The sequence below is a fragment of the Polyergus mexicanus genome, unplaced genomic scaffold (assembly GCF_030449975.1).
Source record: "Polyergus mexicanus isolate NDT 795.1 unplaced genomic scaffold, iyPolMexi1.0 SCAF_3, whole genome shotgun sequence".
Lineage (NCBI taxonomy): Eukaryota > Metazoa > Arthropoda > Insecta > Hymenoptera > Formicidae > Polyergus > Polyergus mexicanus.
In genome coordinates this window covers 1,432,590-1,449,573 of record NW_027223323.1, presented here as the reverse complement: position 1 = coordinate 1,449,573, position 16,984 = coordinate 1,432,590, and the positions used below count along the sequence as shown (strand labels likewise).

At 31.2% G+C, this 16,984-nt stretch overlaps 1 protein-coding gene across 1 annotated transcript; it reads right to left on the bottom strand.

Moving 5' to 3' along the window:
- Positions 1–12,752: 12,752 nt before the first annotated feature.
- Positions 12,753–16,760, bottom strand: Spds (Spermidine Synthase). The gene is made up of 6 exons (XM_070316712.1): positions 16,526–16,760; positions 14,935–15,117; positions 14,708–14,828; positions 13,876–14,122; positions 13,514–13,743; positions 12,753–13,038 (listed from the first exon to the last, which is right to left on the bottom strand). The coding sequence occupies exons 2-6, from the start codon at positions 15,063–15,065 to the stop codon at positions 12,886–12,888; spliced, it is 882 nt and encodes a 293-aa protein (XP_070172813.1). The 5' UTR covers positions 15,066–15,117; positions 16,526–16,760; the 3' UTR covers positions 12,753–12,885.
- Between the last annotated feature and the right edge of the window lie 224 nt (positions 16,761–16,984).

The window sequence follows — 16,984 nt, the reverse complement described above, 5'->3', positions numbered from 1 at the left end:
TATGGAAATTAGATATTATTGCTATGCAGCTACTTATCATATACAATTATTATTAATCATCCACGTTATTCTGCAAGTTACAGTTATGATAATAAAGTGTCGTAGTAGTTTAAGCTGCAGCAAAAATCAATAATCTATAGTCATATCCCCTTGATTCGCGATCGCTTGACCTATATAATTTTTTAGCCGTATAATTTTCATAATGGATGAAGTAACATCGACATGCTTGTTTTCTGAACACATCAAATTAACATTATAATCAGTCTTCGTTAGAATCACGTCAATTACAATTAATATACTAAGATAACAAAGACGGAATATTTCCGTAATATGCATTTTTTTACGATAAGATACACCAGAAAATATAAGCATAATTTAGTCACTTTAGCAACATTATTATTATTTGAAAAAAAAATGTTTTGTTATGTCCATACATTATGTCTATATATGTATGAACAATATATATTTTTATTTATAATAATAATAAACAGTATCTATTGTTCTTAGAAGAAAGAAAACAAAATAATAATAATTACTTTATTAAGTTTAATAAATATTTGCAAGCTTTAAATTTATTGCTTCCCCCAATTTTTTGCTAATAGCAAACATTTTACATGATTTTCACATTGAGAAAGAGAGAGATTGAGAAAGAAAAACAGATATACATATATTTATCTATCCTTTTTTTATGAAAAAGTTTTTCTGTTTATGACAAAATTAACATTTTTAATATCACATTGTATTATCATATGAATAGATATATACTCATATTGAGAAGAGTGTTTAAATAATATTAGATCAAATGCTATTTTGAATTTCAAATGACATAAGTTCATAAAAGCTGTCTCATAAAAGTCAGAATCCCGCAGGTAGATGAATCCGGCACACAGGAGAAGGAAAACGTCGGTGGCGAAAGCAAAGAAATTTATAGTTTTCAATTTTCCATCTGTCGGGACATGCGAGACGCAGTTGTATGCAAGCAAGGCATTCTCTCATTTAACTCGTCCAATATGACACGCTCTTTATTCCTGAAAAAGATGAGGCACGTTGTCTCTCTTTTATGAAGATTTTTCATCACTAATAATCGATAATCTACGGACTCACGATAACGAGAAGTACAATATACGATTATACATGTCACTGCACAATATAAGCGCAGAAAAAATATATTCCATAATTTAAATATATCTTTTTAGAGCGTAACAAACTTTTGCAAATCATAGTCTAAAACTAATATTTTTATTTGTATCAAAAATAAAAAACAATAAATGTTAATGTTACATTTCTATTTGAATTATTGTCACATATATCGGTTTATCATTTTTGCGTTCACGAAACGTGTACCATATGTCTTATAATACCTTGTGTTTATTTTAACGAAACTGTTTACTGATTTCTTTGTTTGGCAATTTCGCCAAGACGGTCACACGATAACAACTATCTACATCAGAAGAGAAACAGAAAGCTCTCAATTTTTTTCTACAAAGTTTTGAAAGATCTATGGTCTCTTTCATGATTTGTTATAAAATTATCAAACTATAAATTCAGTCACGTGTGTATAACATTTTCCATGCATGATTCAAAATACATATGTTTCTCCCAACGAGTTTTATATATATTAAATGATTAATTACTTTCCAACATCTACAGCAATTTCATATGCATACATTTTCGTTTCGCTTTTCCGGTTTATACAATGTATACAGATTGGATAAAGATAAATCATTTAACAAACAGATACTGATTGGTAGATGAAAGATCGAAAATCCTACTAATAGGTCCTAATTTTACGAGAATTGGTATAGATAATATATTTGCTGTTATAATTGACATTGTGTTACAATTTATTTGATCCTACATTACTAATCGGCATTCTCCTAAAACGCTATACATTTATGTCTGCGAAAAGGCTATCAGTGTATTTATTTATTTATCAATACCCATCGATACATTGGATTGATTAGCGATTAATCGATTACTATGGCATGTCAAGGCAAGAATCAAATGTAACGCATGTCCATTCGTAAATGGTGCAGATAAATCGGTCGAATTTGTATGATATAATTTTACGCAATTTGGCTGCTTTTGTTGGAACGATGGAGCCAATGAAATCAATGAAACAATGATGCAATGAAACGCAAAATATTCTTGAATCTTACGATTCAATCGCACAAATAAGCAGATTAGTATGAAAAATCATTTATTGTCATTACGAATGACATCAATTAGGCAAATTAATCCGTTTACTGTACACTAATCAACATTGATGCACATTTAGCAGTACATTATCTCACACAGAAATCCTACACATTTGTGTCAACACTGATGATTGCTCATTTTCATATTATTGCGTACGATACGACGTATTAGATGGATTATAAATTCACTAGATCCAATTCAGAAGCATCAAATACTCATAAGTTGTTTTAGAATATAATGATATATTATAATTAATTTTCTCCTAAAAAGTAATAAATAATTAAAATTAATAAATTACTGCATGCATATAAGTGATACAAATTGCATAAATTTAAAAAAGTACAAACAACTTCGTTTAAACGACAAATTATATCTTAACAAAACAAATACATAAAAAATTTATATAAACAAATAAATACAAATTAGCCTTATGAAGCAATTCATTTCTATTTGACTTCTTTTCTTTTTATCGAATGGACACGGGAGAAAAATATACGATAGTATATAATTTAATAAAGTGTATTAAGCGAAATTAGTAACAGAATGTGCTAGATATGTGTTGATTACAGCTCGATGATACTGCTTCGCTCCATCTTGAGTCACTTCTCACTCCTCAAGCATAGACGGAAGTCTATTCCAAAGTTACAGTCAGGGTATGCTTCCAATCTGTTGAAAATGATCGAGTTTTAGCATGGTATACGAACACTAGGGTAGATTGTACCAGCAATTATCCTATGATTGACCGTCTAGATTAATAAAGTTATAATTACTATATGTCGCATGTATTAACGTGGATCAGATCCAGCGCCTAGATAAACTCAGTTTATTTCATGCAAGTAATGCAAAAACGCTATATGTAATCGCGATGTGGTCATATTAATGCCGAAAAACCAGGCACATATATGTAATTTGCATTTATTAATGGATTAAAGAAATGATAATTGTGGCGATTGGTGATAATCTCGAGAGCTCTAACTTTAATAATATATATTCCTTTGCAATTCATTAACATAGATATTCCGTTATAAATGCAAAGTCGCAATCAACTCCATTATACGTACATACACACACATTTCGATCATTAATGCATTTTACAACTTGTAAAATATTAATCATAATGCTTTCGCCGTACGCTACTCGGGATTAAATTGATAGCTGATTCATATAGGGTGATCATAAGCTAGTATAGAAGATGTAATTTGTCTAAAATTTTTAAGTTTAATGCAAATTTTTTGAATTTTAAATATCTCAGGATATTATATTTTGAAATATTTTTCATCGTGATCATTAAAACTGAAATAGCAATATTGAATATAATTATACTTTATTTGAATATAATTATACTTTATTCCTTTCTTATGAATGTGAATTAATGGTAATACACGAGAAGAGCTTGTACGCTTATTTTCTTTTCAATTACAAAATTTCTTTACCGATTACAGCAAGAATAAGCAAAATAAATTGTTTGCACGATTATGAACGTCTAAACATTTATATTTGATCGTTCTGCGAGTATCTCTATTTTCGATGACAAGCAACTCAGTTTATCCTTGTATCAACATTCCGGTTCAAATATTGACACACTTCACCGTGCCTTGGCGCAAGTTTCTTATTACATGCGCATAATTTGTGCAAAAAATATCATCCATCATTCCCACGAACATCGGTGCATTATCCATTGTCGACAAATTTCGAACTGAAGATGTATGCGCTTTCTGGTTTAACTCTTTCATCTTCAATATTCCTCAGTAGGAAAAAACGAAAAAAAAAAAACATTCTTGTTCATGCTTCAAATATAAAATATAAGAAGAAAGATCGATGTATCTTGATAAATTAATTTAGCGATCTATTATATATGAATCTCTAAGCAGATTTTATAAATGACGCGTGCTATTTACTTTTCTATCCGTATCATTACTATAGAATATGTTTTTACGGTAAAGAATAATTTATAATATACTTCTCAGTGTTCTATAATTAAGTTTGGTTCGTCTCTCGCTCCTTGATTCTACGCTGATATTTTATATAACAAAAGTCAGACCTCGTCAGAGAGGACCGCACGCTTTCACGGCTCGTTGAAGGCATCGCAAACTCGCGAGATATGTGCCGTCTTTCAATAAGGCAGTACACCACGAATATTCGTCTGCCCTGAGAATCTGAGAAGATTCTACCGTCGGCGTCTTGCGGTTTTGAAATTCCACGTCGATACTTACCCGTATCGCTTTGTTGATACCGATAATCGACTTGCTTGCGCAGCGAGAAAGAGAGAAGCGCGCGTTCATTCACGCTTAAATAAACTTATTTATTTCTACCTATTCCACTTTTGCGCTACGAAAAAGATACGTCGATGTGTAATGCAATGGCATACAATTGAACCGCGCCCGCAAGAGATACGCTGATCTTATATTGGAAAAGCAAAGAACATATCAAATGGATGCAAAGCATGTTATGGTGAAATGAGCGAACTTCAAAAATTACAACGAATAAAGATCAATATTATACAATAGTTTTCTAAAATATACGCGTAACTGGCAATAGAAAAATGTTTATTGATAAAGCGAAATGAGAATGAGAGAATGCTTTGTAGAAACATATTTTTCTAAATCTTTAATTTTTCATATATTTCTTTTATTTATTTCCAATTTATATAATTTTTCCGAATATACACTTCATTAAGAGCGTTACTTAATATTGCAATAATTATGAATTAAAATATTTTTTTTAAGAATAAGACAATAACACATTGAGCGACGTTTAAATTATATATACAGATGAATATCGTAGACGGAAAAAGCGTATATCGTTGGAAGTGGAAAAAGAATTTATATCGTCCAGTATCATATTTCTTTTTCCCCAATATCGCTGTCTTCGCAAATATCTTTTATATCTTTTATAGAGCCAAATTTTGGCGCAGACATACAGGGGCGCGCCTTGGTATATTCTCCGATGCTTTGCTCCAGGTCAACACATGGTCGCCGCGATTCCATCGAGACAGTCGTGAGCGATGCAGGGAAAACACTCGCGCGTAAATTCATTGGATATTCAGAAATGAACAACGCCGGTAGATCGAGCTTGCATATTCATGAATTTTGTTCCTGACGTGTGTTTACGCGGTCCGGTCATTTAATAAAGAACTGCTGCAAACGAAACCGCTTATCTTGCAACTGCGCTTATCATTCAAGAACGGAAGAACTTAAAATAATCTTCCTATTTTCTAAATTATTTCAATTTATTTCATTTACATCATTATACATATATTATAGAGTATGTATTACAATAGTGTATATGTAGGGAGTATCTAGATCTCATCTATACTATGTGGGACAGAACAAATTTACTACGCTTTATAACGAAGAAAGTAATTAATTAATTGTATATTATATCAGTATTTTTATGGCATTAATAAAATATGATATAAATCGAAGATACATATTTATTTATTATTTATTATTTGGATAATAATATTTAGAATAAAGAATCTTTCTCTTTGTAAATTAAAGATATTTAATTAAAATATTTGACAAGCGTAGCAAAAGAATCATATATTTAGTAAACAAGTTATCTCTCTCTCTCTCTCTCTCTTTTTGATTATTTCAGATTTCGAAACGCAGACATTAAAATGGATTGAAATGAACAGGCGAATAATAATACATTTGCTTGCTTTCATACATATATTTACACGATGATTCCCGAATCGATGGGATTTATTTATGTGGACATTAATCGGATATCTTAATGCCCTCGTTTATGGTCGCGCACAGACAGTTGCTTAATCCTCCCTTGAGATATCCTCATTTAGTTAATCCTATCTCACCGTATACCGCTATAATTTACAGATAGCCTTGAAAAAGATGTAGCCTCAGTAATTCATCGCGTAAACTACTCATGTGGTGAAGTGAAGGTTTTTTGATTAAACTATCGTTGTTAAGCGGCATAAATAAACAAGAGTTGGACTAGAAAAATGTATATCATTTATAAATATCTATGAAAAAAGTTTCCTACTTTATAATAAGATATAACACAAATACAGCTTGGCAGATATAATCACGAAATAATTTATTCTAAAATTCTAAGATAAAATCAAAGGATACATATATTAAAAGATGTATTTTATAAATATAATACATATATAAGCTCTCTTTATATTAAAAGACGCTGATGTAGATATATCGACGAAATTTTATCTCGAATGACTCAAATGTTTGCTTTTATTGCTACAACATGTAAGTAAGAAACTAAAATATTTATTCGCGCATAATAATTAATCTGACCTAACAGTTAATCGAGATAATTCGCGTCATTACAAGTATGCTCACATAAACAAAGCATATATTATAGATATAAAATATTAAAGTGTTATTACCTGTATTATTATAATGGCATTTCACGGTTTTGTGCGATCTGTCCGAAACTTGCGCAATCTAAGTATAACCATCAGTCAATATTAACAATATTGGCAAGTATGATACATTATTTGTACGTGCCATCTGTGAATAAACAATCCATCAAATAAACTATTTACATGATATATTGTAGAATTAACTAATCTATCAATTGCATCTAGTCGCATGTAAATACACAAATAGATATTTCAACGTATCTATGTTATAATATTACGTATCTTAATTTCGAGAATAAAATATAGATTTGGATACAAATCCGCCTCTCCGAAAATTTAACGAACATATATTTAAGTCTTGTACGCGATCGTGATAATCAACATGGGTACGGTAGAGGCATAGATTAATAATATATTTATCGCGACATGCATTGCAGTGGCTTGCATGCATCGATAATGTATGGCTGCATTGATAACGGTCAATCGCGAGGCGAGAGTATCTAAATTTAGAGCGCGCGCGGTGAGTGCCTGTTAGCCGTTAACTAAATCTTGACACTGCCGGGGGGTGCAGGTCCGGTTCTCTATGTCTCGGTTAATATTTCCTGCACGCAAGACATCGAATAGGTGGCATCGTTGACCACCGCTAAATCGATTAATACTTGTTTGCATTTATTGGCTACGCGTAATGGAACTCGTACGTGAATCCGTGCCATTTAAAAAATGTGACAACCATTAATCATTTAAACTTGTGCAATATTTTCTATTAGATAGAAGAATTAGGCAATCCATCTAGAAAATAATATAAAATTTTAACCATATTATTGAGATTTTTTTTAGGAAATTATATTCTCTTTTTATACGTGTGAGGTTCTCCTCTAACTTCAACTTGTTTTTAAATTGCAACCTAGAAAATATTGCACATATCGTAAAAATCACAACAGACGATTTTGTTTCATTTGCATCATACTCTCCGAATATCTATGATAACGGAATACCATCTGTACCTGAAATTCTAAAAACATTAGTAGCGGAAATATATTTAATTCTTCTCCCTAAATTATCGGATTATTTCTATTAAAAAACTTGAATTTTTTGTATCGAAATAGCATCTATAATTTGAATAAAATTGTTAAATATATAATACAACCTACTACGTAAAATACTTAATATATATATACATATATATATATATATATATATATATATATATATATCGTCTTTTATTAAAAAAATTTTATTGAAAAAAACATTTAACTTTTTTTCATGTGAGACCCGCGATAGAGCTTTTAATTATAATTTTTATAAAATTTGAAAATCATATGAGAAAGAGTTTAATATTACTTGAATAAAAACAGAAACAAATTATATATTGTTGTATAGTACAATTTGTCATTAAATGTCAACGATCGTCGATGATCCTTGGAAAGTTAAGGTTTCGACGATGCAGCTTCGACTTGGCGCATTTAAAGCGCTCGATATCCGAGCCTCTTCCTTTTAAAACCGTGAAATTGATCGACGCTTCACGGATTTTAGCAGCTTTCATATATCCGTAAAATCTTCGTCAACCCGAAAATCCATCCATCAAAATCGGATGACGCGCGCGTAGAGAGAGAGAGAGAGAGAGAGAGAGAGAGAGACAGAGACAGAGACAGACAGACATAGAGGAAAAGGGGCCAACTATGAAAATTCCTTCCGTAAATTTTTCGACATTGATCGGTGCGATGTCAATACGTGCGCACGTTTATCAGACACAGCGTTGTGTAAAGCGTTTCCGTTTGCTGGACCCGTCTGAAATTTCGCGATTGTAGGATTTGGTTTTGCGAAGATAACAATCTCGGGATAATTCCCCGCAGCACCGTCGATTTGCCGTTTCATCGATAATTCATTAACCCAGAAATGGATCGGTTGAATGTGTCTCAGGTCAATACGGTGCAGATTATAATGATCTTGGGCCGATTTGAATCTGATGATCGCAGATTTATTGCCAACCGATCGATAATTTCCATTGAATACAACAAATGATGCAAGACTCTAATACTTGATTCGTATTGGCTATTATTTGTTAAAACACATACTTGAGAAAGATATCAGTCGTTACATTTAATGCGAACCAATCTATAAATTATTTAATCATTAAAGCATGTATTACATTAAAACAAGAATATGTAATAATTTTGTATTTTTTTATATCACAGAATTCAAAAAATCATAAAAAATTAATTTAAAACCGTTACTTAATAATATAATATATACCCATTCTCAATTCTCGCCTGATATATACCGTCGCCAATCACGGATTACGGGATAAAGTTTCTCGCAGCCAGAAAATAAATTCGGCGGCCGCCCCGACGCGTATTGTGCGAGCTGAAAAGTTCAGGGGATGATATAGCCAAGCGGCGCACCATAATAGAACTTATAAGGTAGATATAGAAAAGTTGCTTTCTTCGCCAGAATTCCAGACCTTCCCCGGGACTCGTTCGAAAATCACTTCATAACCTTCGATCGTGTCCCTAAACTTACAAATTGTCCGTAGAAGTATACTTTCCGAAAATACCGAGACATAGTATCGTTTTTCTGCTCTGTCTCGCCAACACAAACGATATATCGCGTCTGAGAAAAAAAGAATCATCACATCGATTACTTTAATACTTGTACATTTTATCTGTCATGCAATAACGTGAACATTTTTTGTAGTTTTGATTTAAAAAGTTTCTAAGTTTAATCTATCGCACACACAAAAAGATACAAGTATTACTTATTTTTTTATATTATTAATTAATGTAACAATGTAAGTAAAATTTATTATTAAAATAATCTTATTAAATTTATGATATATTATTTATAAAGTGTATTAAATTTATTAATCTATAATATTTTTTTATAATAAAATATCTAAAATTCTACAAAAAGTTTCGTAAAAGTCTCTAAAAAAAAAATAAAAAAGAGATTTTGCAGAATATCGATAATTAAACAACACTGTTGCATAGCACGATTTATGAACAGACTTTTTAACTTTCGTGGGAACAATAATTTACGGATCTTACGAGAGCGAGTGGTCCGCGCTTCGCTCTACGTTAACTAATAAGTCGTATTGCCATATAGACAGATGGTCAGACCATCGCGGTTAGCGAGATGTAATTGGGAACATCGAGGAGGAATCATTTGGGGATATTAAACGTAGTTAACGATCCATAAGTTTCTCTGAAATAACCACTACACACGGAATCGCTATAATTAAAGTTGGTCTGATATATTAGGTCTGATACGTTATTAGTTAGATTTGATATTATAGACATGATATATTATTTACATATTTATAAATATAAAAAAAAAATTTATTTACTTTGTAGTCTAATTTTATGAAAAATCACATGAGCTGACAATTAAGAAATGACAATTCTTTTTGTCAGTCGTATAAAAGCACGAATCTTAAAAAAATTATATTTCTTGTTAACGTATTAAAAATTAAATTCCATATGTAATTACATATGTCATATTGTCAAAAACGCGCATACCCGTACGGTCCTAACGGTCGATATTTGCATTGACATAATCAAATCTTGCGGATGAATGCAAAACACCCATAATCTGCATATAATAATTAGCCAGTGTTAACAATATTTTGCACGCAACATTTTCAAACACACGTGCCGAGTTGCTTGGATCTAGAACACGATATATAACTTTATGATGCCGTTTGTGTCATATCATTTGTCAAATATAACGAAATATTGGTATCACTCGCTGTCTGTTGTGTATATACGTTGTACTTCCATCAGCGGCACATGGTAAGAAAATAAAAAAAAAAAAAGATACAGATGAATCAAACAAAGAGAATATTTTAATTTCACGATAACAGAATGTATCAAATTGCATATGATACAATTAATGTTTGCGTATTTCAATAACTAAACCGTTGCTAACAATATTGCTTTCTTTTCACTGTACATTAATGATTGATTTTACAGACGATCTGGACGCAATAGAATTATTTCAATCAGTGCACACGGTTGAAAAAACTCGTCACGCTTGACAGACGCGTAAACAACACAGAATTATGCGTCCCTTTGTAATCCATATTGCTAACGATATGGGCGTCTGACCTATATTCCGGTATTCTACTGCGTCGGACACTGTGCGAATCGAAAGCGTCGAATGTTCAAAAAATCGATCGCCTTTGCCGATGCGAACAGGTCCTGAGTAACTCGAAGCTGCGAAGCTGTGACGTAAGCGTTGCATACATACACATATATACATACATATGTATATGTGTATATCAAATGCAAGAGCGATATTTCATTTTCTCACGAATATTTTTGTGAAAAAGAAAGAGAGAGAAAGAGAGAAAAGGACATGACTCAAAATGTAGATAACGAGCATAATACCTGCCTACCAATGTAATCATTCCGAATGGATCGTCGCCGATGAACACCTGGTATACGGCTTCTTTAATCTCACCGGCGTGTGACGTAGACGAGGGAGAGTGAATGCGCTTCGAGAGGAACGAGCGCACCGCAAGAGGATGTACCTCGTAGGAGGAAGCGCTAAATATTCTTTCAATCTCAGCTTTAACCGCGCACCGGAGGGAAGATTGCGCCGGATTAAAGGGACGCGCTGGGCTCTTTCTACCCGCATTCTGAGCATCGGATCTCGGAATTGCGAAATCCGCAATCGCGCGGATACGTCCGCGAACGCCTCTCTCCGACGCCCCGGCCCTTTCGCGTAATAAAATCCGCAAATCGGATGTTTACAGAGGGTTTCCCTCTCCCCGAGATTCGAATGTATCTTTCCCGTCTCACTTCTTTTCACCTCATTTTACTTTGAAAATACTCGCTGCCGTCCAGTGGAGCTAACTCATGAATATGCTGATTATTATGAATGTGCAATTCCGCGAACACCGCTGATAATGCGTCGTTTCCGTGCGTTCATGAAAATTGTAAGATCCGATAGAGAGCCGAGAATTAATGAGATCGCGAGAAAATCCACGATTGCATCGTCATCGTTTTCAGCAACGAAGAGTCTTTGCAACGCGACGCTTCGCAGACAAAGTGTTCGTGTTTAAATTGGCATAATTTTTATTTCTGATTTGCAACCAGTAATTGATATAATTAATGCAATCGGATACAACGTAATAATTTAACATTATTCACATTAATATAGTTTAATTTAATTTAATTGTATTTCAAAGAAACGGATAGCTATGACAAGTGTACGATAAAGTTATTACTTTAATTATTCAAGTTTCATTTTTCTGTACTAATTTGAAAATATTAGACTTTACCGTTCTGTTTATTTTGAGATCACAATTTTTAAAAATTTTAGTCTAAAATTTTTGAAAAAGTAAGCTAATTGTATTATAAATTTAGAATAAAATTACGATATGTTAAAATTATTTAGAGCAATATCTTGTGTAAACAAAACAAAAAAAACAAAGAAGAAATGCTAAAATCTCGCCACTATACTAATGCCGATGCATACCAATCTGATATAAATAAATAATATTTTGTTTTATTCAACGTTTTATCATTGATGTATATAAATATATTGACCACTAATTACTAAATAAAATGTGTTTTCGATGTTGTTTCTGCATATAAATAAAAATAGCTCATTTTATTATATCTTAAAGATAAACATAACAATTTAAAATATTTATAAACCCTGTAAAATGTAAATTATAATTATAATTGTGTATATAATTTATGATCTTTTTATATTTTTATTTTATGTTGCAATATTAAATCTTGTCTTCAAAGATTTTACATTCGTCGACATGTTAGCAATAACCGGTTAAACAGTTAGAAATATACTTTGATGTACCATTGGAATAAAGCAATGTATAAAAATCAAAATATATAAATTACAAAATTTATTAAATTTTGCTTAATTATATTACAAAATTTAGAATCTGTATGGGCCACTTCTATTTATACGCAAAAGCTATTTGAACTTTGGATTTAGAACTTTAATACTTTAACTATTGCTGGTAAAATGCAAACATTCTTACTTACCATATCGACGAGATATATTTCAAGACTACCGACTTTAGGTAATCCTTTGTCATTATTAACGAAGTCGGTTCAGAAATAATTAAAGAAGAATAATTAAAAACAAATATAATTTTGTAAAAATATACAATATATGTTATCACTAAAAAAAAAAAAAAAAATTTGAGAACATCACACGTTAAAAATTGAGCTATTTTTTAACTGCTGAAACTCGGTTAAAAATCATTGTAGATAAAACATTAAAAAAACATTTTGAAATTTCCACTTTAATACACTATTGCAATAGTTCGTTTTTATTTTTTATTAAAATTTTTTAGCAAAATATGTTTAAGTATTTAATTAAATGTCACTTTGAGCAATTGTTAAACTCTTCTCTACGAATCTTGGTAAGACGAAAGCAGCTCGATGTACATTATCATTATAGTATTTTATTTCCATTCGATCAAGATCTTCTTCATTGAATATCCTCATCGGTTCTGCAAAATTTGATTGCTAAAAAAAAGCAATTAAAAGTTCATTAAATCTATTTTCAAAAGATCGGTTTAAAGATCGATGCGACACAAAATTTATATTAAAAAGAAAATTTGTTTAGATCGTATCTCTATTCATAAATACAAGTATTTTTAGCTTGTATTTTCTCTTGTTCAAAATACAAGATTAAATTTTTTTAAATGTTTTTCCGTATTATAGTTCGTAGATAGTTCTTACAGTTTTTATTTTACTTGAGCAATTAAACCTCATTCATAATTGAAACTGTTACAGTCGCACAAATATTTATATAATTATTGCAAATTTATGTCAAAGACTTGACTTTCAGATATTGCAGAAATTGCTTCGAATTCTTTTTTCTCTCCCCTTTCCCTTCCCCTCGCTATTAATAATCAATCAAGTTCTCTCTCCCCATAGAAAAATACAAAAAATATTTTTCTTCTATTGTCATATATTTTATAGCATGTTTAATACTAACGCTGTTTAAACTCCCAAGAATGAAACCGATTTGACCCGTGGGGTATGTCGGTACTGCTGTTACTGCGTAGGTGGCGACGGGAAACACGGTTTTGCAATGCTGGAATGTACTCTGCACTTGTTGGATGCTTTCCCATACCGTACCAGCCTGACTAGCAATGATTCCATCAGGTTTCAATGCTGCCCTCAGTAATTCATAATAGGGTTTCTTAAAAAGATGTTCAGCAGGACCTAAATAAAACGTTAAAAAATTATCAGTATTATTTATAGTACTCTAAGAAATCGTACACTTCTTTTTCGTATGAAAATTGTGCATTTATCTTTATTATAAAATATTAGAGAAATACGCGCGAGATTACTTGCCTACGGGATCGCTGCTGTCAGTGATAATGACATCGAATTCTCCACAGTGGTTTCTCAAAAATTCGAAACCATCGCCAACAACAACGGTTACTTTAGGATTGTTAAGACCCAGACTCAAGCGAGGCAAATATTGTTTACACACCTCGATAACTCTATCGTCAATGTCCACTAGCGTGATACGTTCCACGTCCGGATGTTTCGCGATTTCTCGAGCAGCTCCACCATCGCCACCTCCGACTATTAAAATCTATAATATGAGAAAACACAGAGAAAATTATCTATATTTGCCTAAAGATACTAATCATATACAAGATTTATTTATTATGTACTTAAAAAATATTAATAATACAAAATATATATATATAATATACATATATATAATATTTGACTTAATGTAGTCATTGATGTGATCAATATATACTTCGTAAGACACAAAATTATCTGACATTTTATCTAAATAAGCTTTATCTTTATTAGAAACAAAGAATAATTTATAAGACTTTGTCGGCCTTTAAATTAATTTGCGCTTAGCGCAAATCTATTATTAATTATTGGCTATTAATTTAAATATTATTTTTGTATAAATATAACACAATATAAACTCTGAATAAATCATTATAAATTTGGAATTCGAGACATTAGTGGCAAATCTAACGATAAGATCAACTGTACACAAGCAACAAAGAAATGCAGCATCATCTTACGTACGTATTATTTTTTATTATGCATTGCTATTATCATTTAGACAGTGTTTAAATGCGTGTCAAATTAATGCTGTATTTTTTCGTCGTTCGTATATGCAGCATGCTATGAAATTAATATATCAACTGACGTTTCTAGGCTTAGGATGGCTGCAAAGCGGCAGGTATGATATCATCTCGTGGTATGAGAACTCATCTTTCTCCGTACACTGTATCGCGCCATCGAGCATCAAAGCTCTCCCATGTGATTTTCTGCAAATGCAACACATATTTTTACATATTTTAAATCATATCTTATATTAAAAATATAACACCATTTTAACAAGATTTTGTGCTATCGTGACAAGAATTTACTCACGTTTTTACTACCAGAATTTCTTGAAATCGAGAACGCTCGAAATGCAGAACTTCTTCTATCTTCAACGAGAGTGCAATGCCAGGCCAAAGATTGCTCACTTCACTGAACCAACCCGATTTCATAATATTCATATTGCCGTAGTTTGTCGAATTAATTGCCAAACTATACTCTGCGTAGAAAATTCTAGAACAATGTGAAAATGAAGCTAAAGCAAACGTTAGATGTACATAGCGATAAAGCTAGAGCACACATTGGTTCCGAAAACGTCATTGAGATGCACACAGCTCGGAACAAAAGCTTGGAGAGTTGCTATTGAAAGTGAAATAATTCTATGGATCTGGCAAACTTTGTACAAAGAAGGAAAGAAGTTTGCTGACATAATGCACTTTATGCTGTCGTAATGAATTTCGTTTAATTTTTATATGAGTAGCAAAAGATTTGTACTTGGATAGTTTCCATTTGCAAATTATTTCGCTATAAAATAACCAATTGATTCTTTTGCCATTACTAACAAGAGAATTTGCTACAATAATAAAATATAATGACAAATCAGAAAGATCGTGCTTTCTCTCTCTCTCTCTCTCTCTCTCTCTCTCTTTCTCTTGGCTCCAAAAATTTAAAAATAATCAAGTTCATATAATTACGACAATTTCAGTGAAGCATTTAATTTTTAATTATTTTTAATTATTTTTAATTATTTTTTATAACAGCAAGAAATGTGAAAGAATTATTACAATGACTTTGTTTTTGTCCTATGATATGTTAAATATGGTATATTAAAAATTTAGTCTATTTACAAATTTAGAATTAAATTATATAACATGAAGTACTAAACGATAAGTTTTTTATTTTATTTCAATTGAATTTTGATAAAAATGTTTAGATCTCGATTCGACAAGAAGGTTTCCTTTTTCTTCCTATATAAAACATTTCAAAAAAGATTTCTAGTTATAATTATTTTTAATGCGATAAATTCGATCACTATTAATAAAACATTTCTACACGTAATCTATGTTAATTAAATTACTTAAATTGCATAATCCTTATAATTCCTGCCAAGTATGGTATGTAATACATGGAATATTGACGAGTATGTTGCAAAAAAATAATTCTTGATAAATATTATCTTCCACATACATAATTAACACTTTTTTTTTTAATCACATTTTAAGATTATTATGTAAAGCAGTATCGTAAGATACAAGAGAAATTTGTAATAATATGTATTTATAGAGTTATTTTGAATTACTTCTTGAATGACTTCAAGTAAATGCAAATAAATTTATAAGCACAAATATAATCACGAAGCAAATTAGTGATATTAAGAGTGTGCGAATGAAATATAAATTTTAATAAATAATTTTTTAAACAATATCTTTGAAGTTTTATATTTTAATTTTTACGCATAAACATTTAAATATTTACAACAGTTTTACTATAAATTTTCTTTAATTTCTTTGAATAAAAATTAAACGATATATATAATCGGAACCCAACTCGTCGGTTAGTAAATTAAAGAAACCACGTGTGGCATTCGTGAGCAATGCGATAATAATTAGATAATTTGTTAATTATACATGCTACGACTTACTTCGTTTATCGATGATTCAATGATGTGCTAATATCGTGATAAACGCCTAAGAGATATCCTTTGGATTGTGCGTCGTTTGGAGAGATTCGCGGCGTATTTTGTCATGACATGCATGCAATATGTCTGTATCCAAGCATGCAAAATGATAGATTGTCTAGGATGAACGTAGCTCGCCCGAAGGAAGCTTGAGTTAAACTGAGACGAAGATGCGCGTAGCTCTATGGTTTCTCTTTATAACTAACTTGACTGTTTGGAGTGTTTATCGTCTGCTAACACGCTGCCCGATAATGTGATGAGAGTGATAAAGGTTTCTTCACATTAGACGAAGGCATGCTTTAAATTATTTATGTGACGTACACGAATACATTACGAATATATTAAATGATAATAAATTTTTCTATAATATTTAAGGAAAAATTATCTCTTTTCGTTTGTACATAACGAAGAAATGATATAAAT